At 36.5% G+C, this 24,065-nt stretch overlaps 1 protein-coding gene across 1 annotated transcript in view; it reads right to left on the bottom strand.

Moving 5' to 3' along the window:
* The window catches only part of LOC134214578 (protein anachronism), a 39,149-nt gene extending 17,814 nt beyond the window's left edge, over positions 1–21,335 (bottom strand). The window contains exon 1 of the mRNA XM_062693920.1: positions 20,655–21,335. Within this exon, the coding sequence (XP_062549904.1) occupies positions 20,655–20,971 (317 nt within the window). The 5' untranslated portion in view covers positions 20,972–21,335. The remainder of the gene's footprint in view (positions 1–20,654) is intronic.
* Between the last annotated feature and the right edge of the window lie 2,730 nt (positions 21,336–24,065).

Consider the following 24,065-nt stretch of genomic DNA (forward strand, 5'->3'; position numbering starts at 1 on the left):
ATTGACGTCTGGGAGTCTGCCGAAAAAAAAGTGTTGAGTTCTAGAAAATCTCAGGGTTTTTTGAACGCTTTTTTTTTGCGTGTAAGCAACTTAGCATTTTGTTCATTGAAGCTCGGTTAAAAAGTTAAGAAATAAGCACAGTCAAAGTCGGTAAATGAAGCTAAGTGTAGCTAATGTAGCATAAGGCTATTAATATGTTGAAATGGAAATCCTACCAGATATGGTCAATATCTCTTGAGACAACGAAGAAATTCGAATGCGGATGCTTTAGTGACATTGTGAGTATTTTTTTTTTTGAAACTCCTGATCAGATATGGCAAAAGTCCCGAAAGAAAGTTGTTTTAAATTTGGAACAGTCACATTTTGTCCAGTCAATTGGTCATCCTAACAAAAGTATTACGTAGGGTAAGGTTCTGACGTTTAATGATAAAGCGACTATTTGAACGATGGAAACAGTCGTGATATTTAAATCAGAAGTGGACATACACAATAAGAAAACTCTTCATTACTCAACATCCAAAATTTACCAAATTCAAATAATCATAAAAACATGAATCACACAATCCACGCAACCAATGGAGACCGCCTTCTAGGAATGCAACCAGCCGGCAACGAAAACCATCTCAACCCGTCCCGCCGTTTGGTCTCGTTCCGTCAGATTTCTCACATATCCACATTCCTCGGCGAACCCCGCCGACAGAGACACTTGTCCTCCTCCGCCGCGTACCTGCCACGCCGTATAGCATTCTGTTCCACTTGCTAGCCGCCGCCGGCCGGATTCAAATTCGACACATCAGCAGACAACTCCGCACACGTCAATTCCATTCATGATGCTGCTCCCAGACAGTGGCTAGACGACTACGCGGTAAATCCAGCGTAGACTGACTCGTCGGCCGGCCGCAGCCTCCCCCTTTTACTGCGTTAGGGCACCTTGCGAAGAACGGCGAAAGAATAAAATCAACAACACCCCGTTTGCTATAAATACGTCCAGTTGGCCTATGGACAACCTTCCGCTGTTGAGGGCGATGGCGGAACGTCGGTAGTGGAGGCTGCAACTGCGACGCAGGCTGGTAGTTCTGCACGTTCCGACTATAGGCAAACTATCGTCTGGGGCTGTTGAGTACGTCGTTGCTCTAACCTGCAGTGGCGGTTTACAGCACAGGGTTGTATCCGCAGGGCGCAGGGCGGTACCGATGGGAGCAAAGCACTTCAATGCAACTAACGACGCTGAACGAGCTCGGAAACTATTCATCAACTAACGATGTCAAGTAGGGTAGTCTCTTATTAGAATTACATTTATGCCCACGGAAGCATGTCGAGAAGTGTGAAAACTGCCTACGTAAGTAGTCTCGTCTGTCATCGTCTGGCCGACGACGGTGCCGTCGTCGGCAACATTGATCAGATTAGTGCGACCCAGCGACGATAGTTTTCAAAGAACGAATCCAGACTGTTTGATGCTCTCACATCGCACTAAATTGCACTTGAAAGCATCGAGCGCCGCCGAGTGAGCCGAATTCATCCCGTAATAAATCTTGTGGACTGTTTCTGTCTCGTCGTTCGTGATCCACTTCTTCCCTAAACACTCGAGCGACCTTGACATTAGAACTGCATTTCAACGAGCCGAAACCACTCGATTCATCAGACAGAATGCAGAGCAGCGACGACGGCGGACGGAAGGAAGAACGCTGATTACGACTTGCTGCGAAGCTCCCGCTCAGAACCAAAACAGAAGAAAACATAACATGGGGCCTCAAACATAGGGTCGAAAATGTGTGGCGGACGGGAGGTTCGGCAATGCAGCCACTGGGAGAAGCCCGCTAAGTATGTTAATAAGAATCACGCTGTCTAGCCATCGTCTGGTTAGCTCCACATCCCGCGTGCGTCTCTTGACCGCACTTCTCTCATGCAGCGCACTCGTATGCTGCCTGTTTTGAATGTAGTATACAGGTAGGCACCGAATGTTGCGACTTTCAGATATGAGATGTTTATCAATGTTATTTTCTTGTGTAACTGTTGTTGTAACAGTTTACTGTTCTATTACTGCCAGGAATGATTTTGAAGCATAAACATTTTAAAGCTAGATCTCTGTAATGTTGTACAAAGAACACTCATATCAAATTCAAGATCAAATTTGTCTTTTAAAAATTTCTGACAATTTAGTGGGGTTTTGGTCACCGTGAATTTTTATATTTTTTTGTTTGTAGTGGAAATAGCAGAACAAATCTGCCTATGCTGCCATTTCTCCTATCTGAATATCGTTTTTAAAAATCTAAAAATTATCCAAATTAAATTTAATGTGATGGTGCTAAATCTTGTAAAATTTAGTCAAAAGTGTTTACGAATTCTGCAGAATTGGAAGATCTGGTCTTCAAAAAAAAAATAAACCACTGGAAAAATCTTACTACTAACCCATCTTAATATGTTGTGCTATTTTATATGGGTCATTCCATATGAAGTGACCGAGAAAAAATGCAAACGTGCAATCGACTTTCTTAGAATTGAATGAAATTTTGACCAATTGTTTATGTATGGGTCATACCCCAAAAACCAAAATTTCGTGGTGATTGGACCTCCCCACGATTAATAAGACCATCCCCCTTTTCGGACAAATGTATGAAACTCATCATATTGTTTTGTACATATCTCTGGAACTGTGAGGTCTATAATGAATCTAAGGTAACCATTCAAAAGAAGATTTTTCAAGGAATTTATAAAAAAATAATTTGTTGATGTGCAGTGTTGCCAAATAAACAATTTTTATGTTTGTGTGTGAAAAATGCATTTTTTACCCAATGAGTATATTTTTATTCATGAAATAACCTCACCATCGTGTTCTTTGACCATTTTTACATTGGAAACGCTTAAAACCCCGAGGTACTATGTTCCGATTTTGAGATACAGGATTTTGAAAATGAAAAGTCCTTTTTTTACTGTGAACATTGTAGTTTTTTTTATTGATTTCCGAACATACACACATATACGCATTGACACATACATAACACACATACACAGCTCGATTGGCTGCTTCCCCACTTACAGCATCGCGTTTGAAATTTATATGGAGATTAGTATGGAAAAATATATTTTTTGCATTTTTGCTCCTAGCGGCTTTATTTTATCGTTAATTCAATCATCTGACTCAATACTGAGACTGTCAAACAACTGTCCTTACTATGTCTGAAACTCGATTATGCATATGTACAACATGTGATAGATTTAGTTCGGAAAAGGTATTGGAGGGTAATCGCCCTTTCGGTGGGCTTTGATCCCACTGTCCTTGTTAGACGGAAAACCCATTTCTCTTTCCGGAATTTTCCATTAAAAATTAATCTGAATAACTACAATTTGTTCCTCAGCACTAAAAGATTACACTTTTTGAAATAACACTCAGTTGAATTATTGGTACACGTAGTTTGGTAGTTCTAGTAGAATAAACAATTTTGGTCGTCGTTCCAGCAAGGCTCCTTCTTCTTCAAAGATTTTCGGCATCCTTAGGGTTAACTATTAAAAATTAAAACAATATGGTTCACCTGGTTTACGAAAATCTGAATTCTCTAGGAGTAAAAAATGCAAAAAATATAGCGAAAGTATATTGGCTGTTAAACAGCAAATATTATCCATTTATTTTCAAAATACAGCAAATAAAATCATTATCTCAAAGAAGACAATTTTTATGATGTTTGTTATTGGTCCACTATTTTCATACTTTGATAATATACACACACAGTTAACAATTTTTGATTACATGGTGAGTGAGAGAGAGCTCATGGCTATCGTCAAATCACATTTGCGTGCTGTGAAGTGTGGGTTTGATAAAGTAGTAGTAAGATAAAAACTTTTCGTGGATAATTCTGCTCTAGTGGTCTAGTATTGACATTAAGGTCTTCTTCTCCCTTTTATATAGCTACAAAATACGTTTAAAAATTGCATCCAACGTTTTTCGCCATTTTCAACCCTCTTACCTCCCACCTGTCACAAATAGTCATAAATCACTAACCCTCTCGTTCTGTACGTACAAGTACCATTTACATAATGATTTGCCTTTTCATACATTATTTTTCCATAATAACATAGTGAATGTCTACTTCCTTATGAGCTAATTTATTTTTACCTTTCTCGTACACTAAGTGTACCGAAAGGCTTTATGTTCGCTCCAAAAACATTCTTTTTATAGAAGGCGGAAGACCCATAGTGTTGTATACCAATCGACTCAGCTCAACGAATTGAGGTGATGTCTGTGCGTGTATGTGTACATATGTTTGTGTGTGTGCATAAAAAAGTCTCATCCACTATTTAGGGGCTTGCTTATTAACCGATTTGTTCGCACCATGTTGCATTTTACGGGAAATCCTGTCCCATTGTTTCCTATTAAAATTTTACTGGTTGGGATTATGGGCTCGAAAGTTATGGTCAAAATACTATTTCCATAATTAACGAGAAAGGCACCATTACCGCTAGGTTAATTAATCAGGGTTTTTTAGATAACCATATCGTTTCTTTTGTCGTAATTGCCTCTCGTATGTCTTTCCTTTGTTGTTTTTTTAAAAAATGTTTGTTTCACGGTGATTTCTATGGCCCGTAACAGTAATGCACAAGAACTTCATCAATGTTTTCATCATCGTCATAAATTTAGTATTATTCGTTTCCTCCTTCCCTTCTGTGATACTGTATTTCCTAATCCAAATTGAAACACGAGTTCTTGGTTCACTTAATCTAACGTTAATTTGTAAGAATAAAATAGTATAAAGATTTCGGCTCCGTAACGCTCAACGGCATATGAGCCGAGAGCTTTCGAAATTAATAAATGTTCTATAAAATTAAAAAAAAAATATTTCCATAGCAGGTGAAATAATATAGTATCTATGTAAGTAATAGTTAATAGTACGCTCTACAACAATACAGAAAAGCTGTTCCTTCCAAAGTGACTACGTTGCCAAGTACATTATTTTCTATTCAAAGGCTCAAGTTACATGATTTACAATTTATTTGAAGAAAACAATATCTTCGAATTCTTGGCAATTCCATAAAAGGTAAAGGTTCGGTATGCATAACAAAATCTTATGGGATTGATAAGTTCCAAATAAATCATATAATATTCAGAACTCCATAACTCGAGAACGGCTCATAGTACCTTGGGGTTTCGAGTGTTTCTTATACAAAATTTCCTGGAGAACACGATGCTGGTGTTATTTTTCAAATAAAAATATACTCATTGGGAGAAAAATACGATTTTATACTTAAAACGCAAAAACAATAGAGTTGGCAACACTTCTACTCAAAATCGATATTTTTCTCAAAAAGTTTGAAGAATTCTCTTCAAAATGCATAAAAAGAAGTTATTTGTAGCTTAAAAACTGTCCAAGATATGAGTTGTTCAAAAATATGGTTTTTACAAATCGTCGAAAACGGGGGGTGCTCCCATTTGCCGAGGGGTTGTCCAATCATCAAATAAATTTGGATTTTTACATATAATCGATAGATAAACAAATCCACGAAATTTGATTAAAATCTGTGAAAGTCGATTACAAGTGGTTCGGTCACTTGGTATGGAATGACCCATATCCATTTGAAATCAATTTGGATAGCGAAACTATGGCAATTTGCCAATACCTACTACTGGACGGATGACTTTATCGGGCAGTCGATTGTTGCATATTGACTCACACACCACACGCGCGGCTGCAGGTCTCTCGCGCTCGTTGTTGTTGTTGACTGGGGCCGTGTCTGGCTGGTCCGAGCGCGATTTCCATCCGCTCAGAACCGTTTTGGCGGCTTCAAATTGAAAATAAATCACACATCCTCGGGGAGCGTCGACGATGGACGGACGGAGGGACGCCTCAGACGATAACAGTATTGTAGGCAGCAAAAACAGTAACCCGGTTATTGGCGTGGGGCCTGCCGCGGAGGGACCAAGATCAACGGGCGACGCGACGCAAAGCTGCCGGCTGTTATGCAACTTGTGATTCGCGCCGGTATATCTGCTTAAGGAATTCAGCCGGCTTCTGATGCCAGGAAGACAACTGCTTCAAAACAGGCTGGAGCAGCAGACACAGATTGAGTGATTTAAATTCGCAGACACGGTAATATGTGCAGTATGCATGCACTTCTCCGCCTGATGACGAATGGAAGGATAAAGATATGATGATGATGCAATAGGATCGGGTGGGAACTGGCGGATTAAGCCGTTGGCGTTGCCTTGACAGTCAATTTGTGAGATTCCTTCTTCCGTTGTTTATTGTAGCTGTTCATTTGCAAAATACGTAAGGATATTGTTGGTAAGGCAAATTGCGCTTTTATTGATCATTCAATTTTTTTACTGTTCTTGGCTAATCACTTCTACTTGTCCTAAATATTTGAGGACTTTTCACATTTTCATCGTTTAGATATTATGGAACCAAATGATGAATTTATAATGTAATTCAAAATCACTATAAGGCCGACACAAATATTTATAAAAATATATGTCTCCCCCTCTTCAGTTTTTTCTTGAAAATTGACGATTTGAGTGGACAACAAAAATTTTCCTGTGAATTTTGAGGATTTTTCTTGAGGAACTTTCTTTAACGAATCCAAAGAGTTTTTTTTTCATTTTAATAAATACTTTAATAATACTAGGACATAATTTTTATTTAATATTTGTAACAGCCTAATATAAAGCAATAAAAAAATTAAACTAGCCAGAACTTTGCTGAAGATCTTCCGGTACGATCTGGTTTTCAACGGGTTTATAATTTATAATAGATTCAAATTGACACAGGCAATTCATTTTGAAAAAAGGCGAGACAACCACAGCTGGAAACGACATGAAATTGGTATATTTGAATTCAGTACGGCGACATTAGTTTGTTTATTATATACACATTCAAGAACGGCTGTGCTTGGAAGCTTGGGTTGGAAGCAAAGATGAACTGTTACTGAATAAAATTGTATGGATTTAAAATAAGATCAAAATTGCATAAAAGAGCTAACATCTACAAGAGCTTGAATAAATTGCAAATTGCTCTTAATATCTATATATCTTTACATGGTGGTAATACTTCCATCTTTCCATACTCTTCCAGAATTTTGTTGCTTTTCTTTAGCCAATTCTTTTTAACCGTTGTGCATTATCATAATCAGCAAACGAATCATCATATGGTGATCATCAAATTGAGAAAAACTAAAAGCTTTTGGATTTTTTTTGCGATTAGCTTTCAATCTTAGCAATTAGGAAAAACCGCCAAATGTTGAGCAGATAATTTTTTGCCTATTGTTGAACTCCCATAAGAAATGCACATACACAAAAATGCATGCACATTTGGCGAATTGCCCTACAAAACTTTCCACAAAATAAACATTTTTTCCCACAAAAAAAAAATAAAAGCTCTCTACGACAAAATTGACAAAGAGCAAAAAAAAAAAATGAAAATTTCCATAAAGAAATATACAAAAGTAATAAAATTGATAAAATTTACCATGGACTTTAAACGCTTTTAAAGAAGGGAAAAATGTACTTTAATTATTCTTTTTAACCGTTGTTCATCACCATAATCAGCAAATGAATCAGCGCATGGTGATCATCAAATCGAGAAAAACTAAAAGCTTCTGGTTTTTCTTTCGATTAGCTTTGCAGACTGATGTGAACATTTTCAACCAATCTGGCCAATATTTTTAATTTCTAAGGACATGGTTTAAATTTGAAAACGTTTTTACGGATTATTTTCAACTCATTATGTGACCCATTACTCGTGTCCATTGGAGCTTGAAAATATAGATTTCAATTTGAAATAAAATAACGGGTGGCAGCTAAAAAATTGGAATGACTTCAATACTTTTTTTTTCTGAATAATAATGCTTTCACACAAATATGACTTTTTGTGAATCAATGCTTAGAATTGTCACACACACACGTTCACTCCAACATTATTCATTACATGTCGTAGAAACAAAAAATACTGCGGCGTGCATTGTAAATTTTGCAAACAAAAAAAGTTCATGGGAAAAGTACACCTTCGAACATTCTAAGCGTGAATATGTTTCGAAAACTGTCACAGCATAAATTGGTCTACTCAGCTCCATTGTATACAAAGGTGATTGTAACGCCAAAGATACGAAGCAACTCATAAGCAGGAGCAGAAGCAGGATTACAAAAATCGATGTGGTAGAAACGTACAGCGGTCATGTATATCATGTATATTATACCAGCAAGACTAAGCTTCGCCGTACGGCGAACCGCGGACCATATGCCAATATTCATTAGTCTAAGTTTGAAGACTAAGGACAACTCTTTGTATAACATATATCAGATTGAACTGTACTTCTTTGTATTTTTTTTATCCTGAGCCATTCTTTTCATTCCAAGTTTTTAGTTGCCATCCGTTATAGCCTATTCAGATTGGGCTATTTATGACTTTGTTAAGTGAGAGGGTATCCAATTATTACGAGCTGTTCAGACTGCAGCAAGATAATATATCTTGACGTTTCCATGTTTCCTCATTTGCACGCTAATACAGGGTTGAATTCAAGGAGATTTTCAAAATTTAATTTGCGAAATCAAGCAATCGAACATTTTTTTCTGAACAAAGTTTCTACGAAAAAAAAATATAAAAAAAATATGAAAAGGGATTTTCGAAGAATATTTGAAGCTCTCATTAAGGATAATGAGCGAAGCTACATTCATTAGTTGGGTGCGCCGTTATTCGGGGAATCAGACTATTCCTCAATTTATTTTTAAGTTTAAAAAGTATTTTGATTCTATACTATGATCGAACGGAGATTTGATAGAAAAATTTAGATACTTTTGAGAATTCTCACAAATAAATAAAAAAAGGACGATTGGACCAATTTTCAAGAAATATTATCGAACTAAAATGTATTTCCACCAGTATCTCCATGTATGAAGGGCAACTCAGCAATTTATTTTTTTTTCAAAAATGGAAACTGAACCATTGCGTTCTACTTGACAACCAATGATACAGCTTCTAAAAAAATCGAATCGTGTGAATGTGATATAATTTAAACTGGATTTTGGATGAATTAATGCATTACCAATCCATGTTTTATCTAAGGTTATTCTACTTTATATATAAATCCCATTCAAATCGTACAGTTGTCCCACGTGAAAAATGTTGAAATCCAAAGTATATTAAGCCATTCAAGGAGCAGAATTGAAACAATTTATGAAATCATGTTTATACATCAAATATATTCGTTTTACGGGTTAGGGACAAAAGGTCGAAAGACAAAAGGTCGAAAGGACAAAAGGTCGAAAGGACAAAAGGTCGAAAGACAAAACGTCGAAAGACAAAAGGTCGAAGGGACAAAAGGTCGAAAAGGACAAAAGGTCGAAAGGGACAAAAGGTCGAAAGGACAAAACGTCGAACGGGACAAAAGGTCGAAAGGACAAAACGTCGAACGGGACAAAAGGTCGAAAGAAAAAAATGTCAATAAGATCAAAAAGACGAAAGGGACAAAAGGTCGAAATAGACAAGAAACTGAAACGGAAAGAATCAATCTCGCAACAGAGTTGGCCTACACAGTTGGCAAAAAATCTGCTCTTTTATTTTTCACTATTTTTAACAATTAGATAAAATTCATTCAGTGAGTACAACTAATAGATGGATGTTTGAGTTTTCTAAATGTCACTTCGATGTCACGCGTCTGCATGGCTGAGGCGTGCACTATTTTGACCGATCAAAGTAACATTTAGAAAACCTAGACATCAATCTATTGTTTGCACTCATTGAATGAATTATATTTAATTATTAAAAATGGTGAAAAATAAAAGAGCAATATTTTTGCAAACTGTATAGGACAACTCTGTCTTGTGCAATACAGGTTTTATTTCAACGATCTTTTTTATCTCTAACAGAACTATCTAGATATTCTTAATATTGTTTCATAGTCATTACTCCTTCTTTGAAAATGGCTCATTCTTCAACTTTGATTAATGTGATGAGTGTGTAATTTCTGCTTGAATTTAAATGCATTTCACAAATTCCTTTGGAATACACAAAACTTGTTATCAGCTTGTTCTTGATCGACCTTTTGTCCTTTTCGACCTTTTGTACCTTTCGGCCTTTTGTCCTTTTCGACCTTTTGTCCCTTTCGAACTTTTGTCCTTTCGACCTTTTGTCCTTTCGACCTTTTGTCCTTTCGACCTTCTGTCCCTTTCGACGTTTTGTCCTTTCGACCTTTTGTCTTTCGACCTTTTGTCATAGATTCTCGTTTTACAACCATTCCTACGTTTAAAATTGTCTTCCGCATTGGCCCTTGAACTTTGAAAATTTATTCGATTTGTTCTATTAAATCTAGGTTTAAGGTCACTCCTGACGGAATCCAATATTAAAAGTGCTCGCGTTTTCGGGGGCACACCACTCGATACGGAAGCAACGCACAACTGTCATTCTTATTATTTCACGCATGCTGCGACGCAGCAAAGCTAAATTAACAAAAATGACAGTTGTGCGCCGCCTCTGAATCGAGTGGTGTGCCCCCGAAAACGCGAGCACTTTTAATCTTGGATTCCGTCAGGAGTGACCTTAAGTTAAATACTTCATGTTAATTCTAGAGAGCATCTGTTTTTTAAACAATTCATGTTGAATAAGTGGAGAATAAATAATTATCATCATTATTTTTCATCATATAAAATGCTTTCCACAAAACCATCACAATCCGAGTTATTCTTCAGCGCTCAGAAGATTTCCATCTAACATGCATTCGACCCTGGTGCGACAGAAAGAGCATGACTGTCAACTACGAAACGAAATGAAAACAGAGAGAATTTTCTCTCTGGTAAAGAGAGCGTGACGCTTGTCAGTTTTGTTTTGTTGAATTTCTCCCTGCATTCCAGTTAGAAGGGAAGCTCTCTCGTAATAATTGTTCGTAATAAATTCTTTTTAGAGGGTATCTTTTGACAGCGCAAAATGTATGGAATATTACGTAAATAATGACATCATAAAGCGTATTTACCCTGAAACGCCAATTATTATGTCATTAATGGCGTAATCTGAATAGGCTATTAGATGATAAAGATATTAAAAAAAACTTTTATTTTGCTGTCGATGCGTTACTTATTACATCATTTTTGGATGACAGGATTTCAAGCGGAGTTTTCTTTTTTGTGCAAATGTACAAATACACAAGAATAATTGGAAACGATTTGATGTAGAACTCTGAAGGAAGCTTTGGAAGAACTTCACAAGGTAAATTTGATGTGATCTACTGAGGAATCCATAGAAAGCTTCCACATGATTTTTTTTTCAAAAGAATACCTGAACGAATTTTTTCAGCATATAATTTTGAATGAGATTTGGGTGAGAGGTAGATGTATTTTTCAAAAATATATCTGAAAATTATGGTGAAACTTTTAAACAAGTTCATGGAACAATACAAAATGATAAGAAAATTATTTTCAGCTTTTATTGGAATGTTTTTGCTTGCCATAAGATGAGTTTGTACAATTTAATTCAATTCCACAATTTGATTGTATTAGCGGGCCCTGTAGTCATATGGCTACTGCTTCTGCCTCATCCGCGGGAGGTCGTGGGTTCAATCCCAGGTCCGTTCCATTCTCCTACTTTGTATCTTTCTCTATATTTCTCATGTTTTAGCAATCGCTAGAACTGGAAATGGACTTCCATACCGCCTCAATTACTATTCCTATACTTTCAATTTGAGTATTCTAACAGTAATCTGCTGGAATTGGAAATGAACTATACTGCCGCTAACCGCAAGTCAGACTTATCTGTATATGGACGACATATCCAGATAAGTCTGACTTGCGGTTAGCGGCAGTATAGAGCTCGTTTCCTACATCCAATTAGAAATTCCATCAGTTGCCTTCTCCTATCTATCACATTGGCAGCTCGTTAACCAAGACGGACCTCTGCCTCTCGAACCTAATCCAAAAATTCTAACAAATTCCGCATGAACTCGTGGCAAGTGCAGAGGTATATTCGGCTTGCAGTGGGCGAGTGACTGCATAATCATTTCCTCCCCCTTCCCTACATTGACTTGCATTCTGACGTGGCAGGCGCCAGTATGACCTAACAAATGAGATCACCAGTACTTGTACATTGAAGATGTGTGCTAGTCCGGGGCAAACATCTGTTGGTTCCCTGTGCAAGAACAGCTGATCTGGTCATAATGGAGTAGCAACTACGAGCAGTCAATCAAGCTCAAGCTCAAGCTTTAATTCAATTCCACAATTTGATTGTATCTTTGACAGATACGTATTTCGTCCTCAACATAAAAGGCCATCTTCAGTGTCTAGTACTTGATTCGATAGTCGAGTCTTATGACAAGTAATATAAAATGAATAATCGAAAGAGGTCCTAAGACTATTTTATGGATAAAGAGCAGTTTTTTTTTCGATAGAAAAGGCATTCTATATTTTTTAATTTTCATACAAATATCAGTGAAACAATTTTGAAGGGAACCTTCCGAGCAACGTCCAGGCATTCTTGATAGAATTTTTTGATAAATAAAAAATATATTCTCAGAAGAATTGTCGAAAGTGTAAATTTTAGCGAATTTTCAAAGAATACCTTGTACATAAATTAGTCGCAGGATAATTATTAATATAATTATATAATTAACGCAGGTTAAACAGGGATTGACAAAAATAGACATATTTATGGGAAAAAAATTCAAAACTCAATTGAAAATCAAGTCGTGTTCGGCCGTTGCAGTCTTGCAGCAAAAACAAGTTTACTTCTGCATCCGACGGTTTTGGCAGCATAGTGAAAAGAATAGAAGCTTAGGCTTTATAGCAAAAATGGTACCCACGATACAGTGCAGCGCAAAATAACTGTAACCTATGTACCGAAGTGGGCGCCATTTTTCTATTAAATGGTCTGTATTAGTGTGTAACGGCTCCACTCCACTACCCCGAATGTCATTACCCCGAAAGCCACTACCCCGAAAAGGAACAGTACCCCGAAAACCATCACCCCGAATGGGACACTACCCCGAAAACATTTAGAATCTGTAGTATTCTATTATTATGTTTAACACCAAGATATCGATGAACCGCAACATTTTTTTAACCAACAGTTTGATTTTTCTTCTAATAAGCTTTAACTGTCATTCCTGTCATTATGACCTGGAAAAGTACTATTCTACGAAATAGTGTAAGAGATCATTTTTTTTCCAACAGAACGCGTTTTCCCGGTATAAGGCGAACCGAGGAGATGATGCCTCCTCTAAATGAACGAGTTGGCCCGGTATAAGGCACGCAGAGGAAAAAATGCCTTGTTTAAGTAAACGCTTCTGCCCGGTATAAGGCAGTCAGAGGAAATGATGCCTTCTTGAAATGTACGCGTTTGCCCGGTATAAGGCAGACAGAGAAGATGATACCTCCTTAATATGAACGTGCTTATATCGCGATAAGGCACACAGAGGAAATACTGCCTTATTTAAAGTAACGCACATGCCCGATAGAAAGCAAACCGAGATGATGCCTTCTTTAAGTCAACACGGCAAACAAGATCTCCTTTTCTCTCTCACTCTCATACACACACCCCCTTACTCACTCACTTCCTCTGTCTCACTAATTATTACTCACTCACCACTTTCATTCATTCACCCACTCTTACTCACTTAACCACACTTACTCATCCACTTCTACTCACTCATTTACTCTCTAACATTCGCTCTCTCTTTCTCGCTCACTCTTACTCACTCACTCTTACTCGCTCGCTCACTCACTCGCGCATTCAATCTTACTTACTCACTTAATGACTCACTCACTTTTATTCACCCATTTACCCACTCGCCGATTCTGAGATTTAGAACACGATTCATCCAGAATTCGTTGCTTCTACTACAGCGACCAAGGAACAGCTTCTACCTTGTTGCCCTAGTAGCCATGCTGACGTGGACCGCAATTGCCTCCAACTTTCTGCATTGTGCATGAAAACGTGCTGCATTATTTCCCCCTGCCCTTCAAGACTCTTGAAGAGTGCCATACGATGTGGAACGGAGTCTTGCGGTGTAAGAATACTTAATTTTTTGATGAACATTATAGAACATCGAGTTACGGAGAGTTCACTGTATTATTACTTATTACAAAAACATGTTTTAAAATCGTTGATTAACAAAAGCCACCATGTCCACGGACAATCGTTTGAATCTGAAAATTTGATTCAAAATAATGTGCATACAATACATCTATGTTATTATGTTATTTGACGGTGAAAGGTAATGAACTGAATTGAATTGAATTATGAATACGAATTCATATTTTATTGCTTGCTCTACCACTCCGGATAAAACAAAAAATGTTAACGTAATTTATACTGTGGTGAGATTCACAGTTTAAAAAGTCTGGAGATGCAAAACGAAAAACATTCATTATTTAAATTGAATTGAAATAGGTCAGTTATATTCAGTAAATTTTTTCATAACATATTATAATATTTGATATTATTTTTTAACATAGTGGAATGTGTAGCAAACAATATTTTGGTTAAATTCTAGTTGCTTGTAAACGCGTGATTTATTTTTTCTCAAGTATTCAGTTGTATTTTGTGACGATAGTTTGAAAATCACCAACCAGTTAGGAACAACAGAATTATATCAAAATTATACCAGTATGTGTTACAAATAACAATATCAGCAAAAATTTTGTTAGAAATTCTCTGAAGAAAAGAAAATTCCATTATCGTCATAACAAGATTATAACGAATTGTGATATAATTAATACGAATAGCAATACTTGTAACACAACCAGTGATAACTTTGTTTTTTCAATAACATAATTTGTAATATGTAGTTTCAATTTTTTCATAACTTTTCATAAAACACATCGATTTAATATATTCAGTAACGTTTTTGTTAAAACTGGAAGGAATTTTGTTACAATATTTGTTATTTTAACTACTAATGGTACATGTTTGCAACACGCTCTGTTGCAAAAAAAATGATACAACAAAATAACAAGTTTTGATATAAATCTGTTACCATCTACTAGTCGGGTAGTTGACCCGGAATAGTCGGCGAGAATGCGCGTTGTGAAATAATTCAAACATAGCAAAGTTACCATTTCTTCTTCTTCTTCTTATTGTATTACATCCCCAAACTGGGACTGAGTTTCTGAGATTGGAAAGGTTAATGAATTCGTATTTTTCTATCTTTATAGATTCCAGTCCAGCCTTCACCTTTTACCCAAGGAAAAATTATGATGGGGCGTCGTTGGATGGATCACCAACTTACTCGAGTTAGACGGAAAAGTCCATGCCAAGAAAAGCCTAAAATAGATATATAGAGAACAAATTATTCGAACCTTTTTTTTGCGACAAAAACAGTCAAAAAGTAAATTGGCCGAACATTGCGTTTGGCCGAACAAGACGTTTGGCCGAAGAAGTCATACATAAGAACAAGTCATTTGATCGAACGCGTTTGTTTTATCGAACGAGTCGAAAGAATCATTTGGCCGAACGAAAAAGTCGTTTGAACCAAAGATCGCTCATTATCACTTTTTACATCTTACTACCCATGATTCATTTTTCCCTTCTTGCTTCACGCAGTGGGATGGAAAATGTGATAAATGAGAAGTACAACAATTTTTATGATTTGTGCTTAACGTAATGAGAAGTAAGAGGTAATAAGTGCGATGTGGGAAGTTAAAATGAGAATTCACATTTCACTGCGTACGTTTCACTCCTCAGTGCTTATTTTACGTCTTATGTCTCCAAGTAAGAGTTGTGAAGTTGAGAATGACAAGTAAGAAGTGATTACTGAGAGGTGAACATTTTCCAAGAATAGGGGAGTTGATGCTATAACTCGTTATTGGCTCATGGAAGCATATTTTGCCAAATGCCAAATATTTTCTATGTTACTGTGTTTTGTCAGTTGTTCATGTTCCTCATCTCAATATTTCTATGATTCAATGATTGATCTCGTTTAGCTTTTTAAAAGGACCTAAGTAACATTTTTTATGATTTAATTTGAGTACTGCAATGTAATCAAAAGCTTTCATATTGGTCTTTTGGTTGCAATATTCAAATTAAATTAATGTTGGTATCTAAAAGCAGATAAGTCGTTCTAGAAATTTGTTTTTGATATGATTTTTTTTGATAAACTCTGAGAGTTATTTACAGCCGATTATTTTTTTCACACACTCAGTGTAAAAAAGTTGTCAGGTTGATCCAGACCAGTGCACAATGGAGAAAAGGGTAGTCATTAATCGAAAAAACTGACTATCTCCAATTTGGCTAATTTATATAGCATATGAATGTATGTGTTCTAGATAAAAGAGCCGGAAAATGTTGAGGCGTTATGTTTATTCAGTCAAAAGATATGGGCTGGCGAAGTGAAAGAAGCTCATTAAAATAAAAAAAAAAATCATTTCTAACTTTGGTTTGTATGTTCTAAAGTCAATTTTTCTCCAAATATAAGGTTTTTATATACCATTTAATAGCTTGAAACCTCAGCTTCGCGATGGTTTTGCTTACAAAGCCTAATATAAGAAAGTTATAACTATTAAAACTATCATTATATTAGTTCCTCGCTGTAAAATGGTCTCCAAATATCCTCATTTGTAAATGGGGGAATGAAATATAAACCTAGTACTACATTATTGTGAGTGATTCGCTTGAGTATATTTGCGCTTTCACGAGAACGCAACAATCAAACTTTTCTTGAAAATTGTGGTTTTTATTCTCTTTACCTCGTAATGATTAGAAAATAAACAACATTATTACTAGAAATCTGTTTTTTTTAAATATGTTATGTATGCTGCATTAAAAACGAACAAAAAAAAAATGCGCGTCAAAAAAACTTTGCCTGTAATTTTTATTAAAGGGTTAAAGATGACCCTTAAAGGGTTGAAAAAGAGTTCCTTTTTGTTCCTTCACATAATATATGTTGCTAAGAAACAGTTTTCATTGAAAACATATTTTTAGTCACCTATTTGTGTGAGAATTCCCTATAGTGCAGTGGTAGGGGCAATGTCAAACGACCGTCTTCGCCAAAACCTATATGGAAACACCTGCGCAGGTTTTATTTACGGGGTTGGTATTCATTTATCTCGTGGTTAACCTAAACTTTCGCGCCGTTTAAAATATTTTCTGAATTTTCTTCGATATTCTGGGAAAATATTCGTTTCGAGACAATTTCCAATCCATAAATTACGTAGGCCGGCACCGGGAATTGAACCCAGCCAACCACCGCATGGTCTTGCTTTATAGCCGCGCTACTTATCGCTAGGCTAAGGAGGGCGCCTTATTTTTACGTCATCAATAAAACTTTTCTAATATCGTGGTTGGATTACGACTGTGAATTTTGTAGTTCGATTTTCGGAATGGCTATCAGTCATGAATAATAGTGTTGACAATTTTATTTCATCGCCGACGTTTCGATCCAGGGATGGAGTCTTCTTCAGGGCTCGATGGCAGTTAATTTGACTGCCATCGAGCCCTGAAGAAGTTCCCATCCCTGGATCGAAACGTCGGCGATAAAATAAAATTGTCAACGCTATTATTCATGACTGATAGCCAATCCGAAAAACGAACTTTTCTAATATCTGTGTGCCATTTTCCCTTGCTTTGTGTCGTTAAATGTGCCAAAAAGATCCATATATAATGAAAAAGGATCAGTAAATAACATCGGTTCCAAAAAATGCCACCAAAAAGCCAAAAAAATGTTTCAGCAGTGTCCGAAAAATATATTTTCAAGATCCATAACTACGCTAATATTTAGCAACTAATAGAAAAATATGTTCCTTTACACATGGTCAAGAAAAACAATAACATTCCTGTTATTTTCCCATGAACGGATTATGACAAATGATTCATTAATCTTTGAAAAATAACCCATAAATAATATATTTTGATCCAGAAAAAATCAAATTTGTGCATTTTTTTTAACGTGGTGGTGATTCCTCATTTCAGTAATATGATCCATAATTTTGTTCAGATGATTCATAATTTTGGATCGCTTGGAAAGAAGGCCTATAAAACTATATTGATTGATCCACAGTTTTCAAATCTATGGATCCTATGGCCAAATTTATGGATCAAATAATCAAAACTATGAATCATATGACCAAAATTGTGACTCATATTACTGAAATTATTGATCATCATGATGATAAAAGTTGCGCAAATTTGAAGCTTTATGGATCAAAATATAGTTTGTTTATGGATCATTTGTCATTCGTTTATGCGGAAATAACAGGAATGATATTGTTTTTCTTGATCGTGTCTAACGGAACATATTTTTCACTTATTTGCTTAATTTGAGCGTCTTACGAAACAATGAGGTGTTATTTATGGATCGTTTTTATTTTTGTTCTGGATCTCTCTTTATTTTATACATGCAAAAGTATGTTTTGCCGTGTAAAATCTCTACTGTGTACCTTTCATACAATCGACAAAAAATCAAAATGGCATGATTTTGACCTCTCCATAAAAAAGACTCCCTTAACCTCTGTAAAAAGGATTTCTGATATAAAAGTTAGAAATTCTGTCAAGTTAGAAATTCAAAGATATAATATAAGGGGGTAAGAAGCAGAGGGGTGTAAGTGATGTTTGTCAAAATTGAGTTGACTATAGCAAAAAAATCTATGGTTCTAGAGCATTGCAGCAATATGCTGATATAGTTTGTACGATGTTTATGATAAATGTGAAAGTTCTCAGAAAATTAGTAATTTTTTGAACCTCCAAAGTTTTTGTCCCTTACACCCCTTTGCGTTAGAACCCCTCACATAAAACATGTTATGTAAAAATGTGAAAAACTGTTATGTAAAAATGAGAAAAAATGTAATACGGAAAAATAATATGACAAAATAAACGTGGTAACATTTTATGAGGCTTTTCTAAAAAAGAGACATAAACATAATTTCAAACGAATATGACAATTTTTCAAAAATTAAGGATAAATTACAAAATATTATTGTAAAAAATACAATTTGTTTCTCCCGGATGTGACAACAATATCGCTTCCGCCAACCATTTTTGAGCCGGCGCACCGCTGTGAACGCCTTCTTTTGAGAATTACAGAAACTGCGCTGAGAGTAAAATCATATGTGATTCAAATTGCTTGGGCAGAATGATTTTGAATCTTGTAAAGCATTTCGTTAAATAAAAACCGTTTTAGATTTTTTTTTTAAAAGTTCATTTCTATTGTAGATTTGAACCACGAGTAGATCTGTGACTCAAAAGCTTCGCAATTGTACATGATTACTAAGTAAGTCCTTCATTGTCAATTCTGGAACAATCATCCCTGTCAAAATTTGGAGGAATTCTTTGAGAAGTTCAAACGAATTTCTCAGGAAAACTCAAAAGAAATCCCCGCAGAAATTTTGGAGAATTTATTGACATTCAGAAGTGTTTCCAGAAATCAATCGTAAAAAATATAGGAATTTTTCATTTAAACTCAGACACTTCAGATTTTTTTCTAGACAGTTCATCAGAATTTAGCCTTAGAAATCAGAAGAATTTCCGTGCTAAATGAGACGATTTTTTTAAATATTTTTTTTAGTAATATATGGACATTTACGTTAATTTATTCAATGATTGTTTTATTCGATTGACCGACGGCTAATCATCCTCAAATTATCAAAACTAATACAAGGCTCGAGTGTGTTGAAATCATGTGATACATCCATTAACTAAGGATTATATTTACTCTCAAATTTCCAATCTTGAAAAACAAACGCCAGAGAAAACGCGTGCCTCGCCTCTTTGCTTAATTTGTGCCGCCGGCCGGGTGCAGCTACCTTGAAGTTGCGCATCTTTTCATATGTGTCCTCCAATATTTTTTTTCTCGCGCGTATAAATTTTCTTGTGCACATCGCATCCTAGCAGCCAACGACCTGATCTCGCATCTTCCGACGTCGCCACACTACTGTTTTCCTCTCGATGATGGTGAAATCATGCTGATGACTGGCATAATTCAACCTGTCATCGGTAGGCCACCAATTAATAATACTCCAAATTTATCACACTGCACAACTAACAGTCGTGTTTCGTCCCAAGCGGAGGAAAAAATTAGAATAGAAATATATTTTACTAAATTTTTCGTTTGATTCTCAATGATTGATGATTTCAAGTTTTTTATTTGTAATGCCGCTTTTTAATGACTTTGATGGTCATTGAAGAAGAAACCGTGAGTATTGTCAAACTTATTCAAGTCAACTTCGAACCTATATTTTCGAAAATTATTGCTCTCGTTTTGTCTAGTCTTGAATGCTGATACATATTTTAAATTGTTATTTGTTTATCTATGCAAATATTTGAATATCAACTTGTTAAGGAATCCAACTATTTTCAACCTTTTTGTAAAATATTTCAACAATTTTCACTAAAATCATTAATTTTAGACTATTTATGAATCGTTAGATAGTCTTCATCATCTACTATCAAGAACTTATATTTTCAAAGTCAATTTCCTATTTTATAGTGCATAACTTATTGAACCCCAATAGTTTAACTTATGGCTTCAACATAAAATTTGTAATACATATTGATAATCGAATTAAAAAGTATAAATTTGCACGGTGTTCACTTTTGAATGCATCTTGCAGAAATTCGACACGAGCGCAGTGTATCTAAAAATACCGAAACACTTCGTCGATTTTACCTCGCACCTAGGCACCGTTCCCTCATTTAACACACCTAAAGGGAAAATCCGCCCCAGCCCCCCTCTTAAGCAATCGATTTGGTACTTACTTTTTCCGGTTCTGCACGTGGCTCGAGATGTTCGACTCGCCGCCACTTTGCTTAACGGCCATCGGTGCCCCGGCGCGTTGCATGTTTTTCTGGGCGGCCGCCGCACGCAGCAGTTGCTGCTGCAGCTTGACCGCCGTTATGTTGATCTGATTGCGGACCAGGTCGACCCGCTCGCTTTCGGTCAGATTGTCGAAATCGAGCACCTTGGACTCGGGGAGCACCAGCTCCTCCATGGTCACTTCGGATGCGTACGGGGCACCCCGCACCGGGCCGTAGTTCCAAAAGCACGTTATCACAAACAGTAGCAGGAACATCATTTTCGCGGATTGCTCTGCTGATCAGATATAGATTGCTGCGTATAGTCTTTCACTTTATTAACAGATGTTTGTTACACTTGTCACCACTAATTATCTTCTATCACACCCAAAGTCACGATATAAAAATCTTTCAAAAATCACCAATCTTCAGACCTCCTTAGAAATCTCGGAAAATACTTTTCCAGTTAGACTGTGAGTAAGACTGTGAGCTCTCGCTGCTGGCTACTGGACACTTGCGTTGTCAAGCGCTAGGTACGAAGTGATTTCTGACCAAGGAGGTATTATATTTATACGGGACTCCGACACAGCCCACCAACACATCGATTCCGATTCCGAGACATAGGTAGTACGTAGAACCGCTCTTGCCGAGGCGCAATCAACCGGCAGCACCTTCAGTAGTGGCGCGCTCATGAATATTGTAAGGAAGGTAGGTTCCTGGCGTGGAAATATAATATGGAAAGTGCGATTTCCGCGGGAGAGAGCGAGGGAGCTGTTCATTTCTCAGAAGAGGGCAGACGAATTTCCATTACCGTCGGCGGGACTGCTTATGGTTGCTTTCTAAAGTTCAGTTTAGTTTTTATACACTTAATATCGTCTCAATTTTTTCAAACTATTTAATATTTTATAGCAATGCTTAAACTGGCCGATATAGAAAAAATGGAAGCAATAAATGGATGTAAAATTCATATGAATGAATAGAGAATAATAAAAAATCTACAAATTTTAAAATTGCAGTAAAATATTCCTCAATTTTAAAAACTAAAATAGAAACAAGTAATTGCAACATTTGCCACAAGTTGCTTCAAGCCTGTTAAAACAAATTTCATATAAAATTCAATAAATTTAAAGAAAAAACTAAATAAGCTAATTTTTCTTTTTTTTTCGATTGTATTGTATCGAGTGAAGAACTGAAGCAAGTTTAACCTTTCTAGTGCATTTGGGGTCCATTTCGACCCAAGCTCACCCAAAACAACGCTGTAACTTTGTAACGCAATGAAATTAAAATCTGAAAAATTCTGAATTTTCCTAACTTTCGGAAACAAAGATTTCCTGAGAAAATCAGCACAGGGCGACATCTAGGAGAGGCGTCACAAAAAAGTGACACATTGTGCATTGGGGTCCATTAGGACCCAAGATTTCATCACGATCACATAAACTCAAATGTCAACCGATTTTTGATCTTTAGGCACCAAACGAAAGCTGTAGGTTCCTAGAATAAGCCCAGGGGGGATTCATCCAAATTGATCTCTCTAGTCCCCGGGGAACCTGTACTTTAGAGGTTTTGTTTGAGCTTCTCAATTTGGCAACTAATTTTCAAGTTTCATGTAATGAAACATAAAATTGCTTGCAAATATGTGCTCTGATGATCCCAATTGTATTTGTTATCTTGTATAAGTCATTTTTTGGCAATTTTATCCCTTAAGCGGTCATCGGAAAGCCCTCTGGAAGATCCGGAACATCCGTAAAAGTGGCCAATTCCAAAACTTCATCACAGAGCTTTGAGATTGTTCCGTAATAATCTATCTTGGCTAATTATGGATGCAATCAATATTGAATATTTTCTGTGACCTCCAAATTTCACATAAATAGTCCTTAGAAAGATCCGAAACATCCGTAACATGGCCAGTTCCAAAAGATCATCCCAGAGCTTCGTGATTTTTTCGTAATCATTTATTCTGGCAAATTGTGATTTGATTGCAGTGAAAGTCTCCAAATGTCATAGAAACGGTCTTCCGGAAGATCCGTAAAATTGCCAGTTTCAAAAATTCATCCCAGAGCTTGCTATTCTGGCAAATTGTGTGTGCAATCAATAGTGAAAGTCTTCTGTGACCTCCAAATGCTTAAGAAAGAGATCCGAAACATCCGTAAAAGTGTCCAATTTCAAAAGTTTATCTCAAAGCATCGCGATTTTTTCGTAACCACCCATCCTGGAAAATTGTGTATGCAATCATTAATTAAAGTCTTCTATGACCCCCTAATGTACCCGACATTGTACTCCGGAAGATCCGGAACATCCGTAAAAGTGGCCAATTCCTAAATGAATTCACGGAGGAACTTCCTTTAGAACTTCTGGAAGAATTCCCGGAGGAACTACCGGAAGAACTTTCGGAGGAGTTCCCAGAGCAATTTGCGAAAGAATACTCGGAGGTATGCCTTTAGGAACTTTCCCATGAATTACTTGATGAACTTCCCAAAGCATTACCAGAAGAACTCCTGGACTAACTTCCGGAGGAGCGTCTGGAGAAGCTTCGAAGAAATTCAAGGAGGAAAAGTGCCACGCTGCCGTCGCTGGCTGATAATGATCAATTACGCTAACTTTTGGAACACTTTTACGGGTGTTCCGGATTTTACGAAGGACTTTTTATCATTGATAAGAAAATTATTGTGAGCTTTTAGTGGAATGTCTTTACTTGTCATAAGACGAGTTTGTACAATTCCATTTAATTCCAATTCCACCACCACCATTGTACCTTTGTCTCGTACTTGACTCGACTTTTATTATTATCATTGCATATCGCGGAGAATTTTCATTATTGATTGCATACCTAATTCATTCATATGAATGAAAGCATACAAGCTTTGCTTGTGGAATGAACTTTTAAATTTCACCATTTTCACTGATATTCCTGACCGAGGAGGACCGTTAAGTGGACATCCAGACGTCACAGAAAATTCCCACAATTAACTGCACTTCCCCGCTATGGATGGTTTCAAAATAAAATGTGAAGCTCTGACATAAACTTCTGGAATTAATCATTTTAACGGATGTCCCAAATTTCCTGGAGAACCGTTTTGAAATTATGGCGATGAAAGAGGACTTTCACTGTCGATTGCAGACGTAACATGCCATTATCAATGTTTTCTAAAAAATCGATTGTGATTAACTTTTGGTAGGTCACAGAGGACTTTCATTATTGACTCCACTCATAATTCACCGTTATGAATGCTTTTAAAAATGCGCAGCTTTAGGATGATTTTTAGGATTAACCTATTTACAGATGTTTCAACTGCTGGTGACGTCCCTACGTCTGTCTGGGCAGTGGACTAGCTCACCTAACTTGCTCACCTCTTATTCTCAGGGTCAACGCTTAAT

The sequence above is a fragment of the Armigeres subalbatus genome, chromosome 2 (genome assembly GCF_024139115.2).
Source record: "Armigeres subalbatus isolate Guangzhou_Male chromosome 2, GZ_Asu_2, whole genome shotgun sequence".
NCBI lineage: Eukaryota > Metazoa > Arthropoda > Insecta > Diptera > Culicidae > Armigeres > Armigeres subalbatus.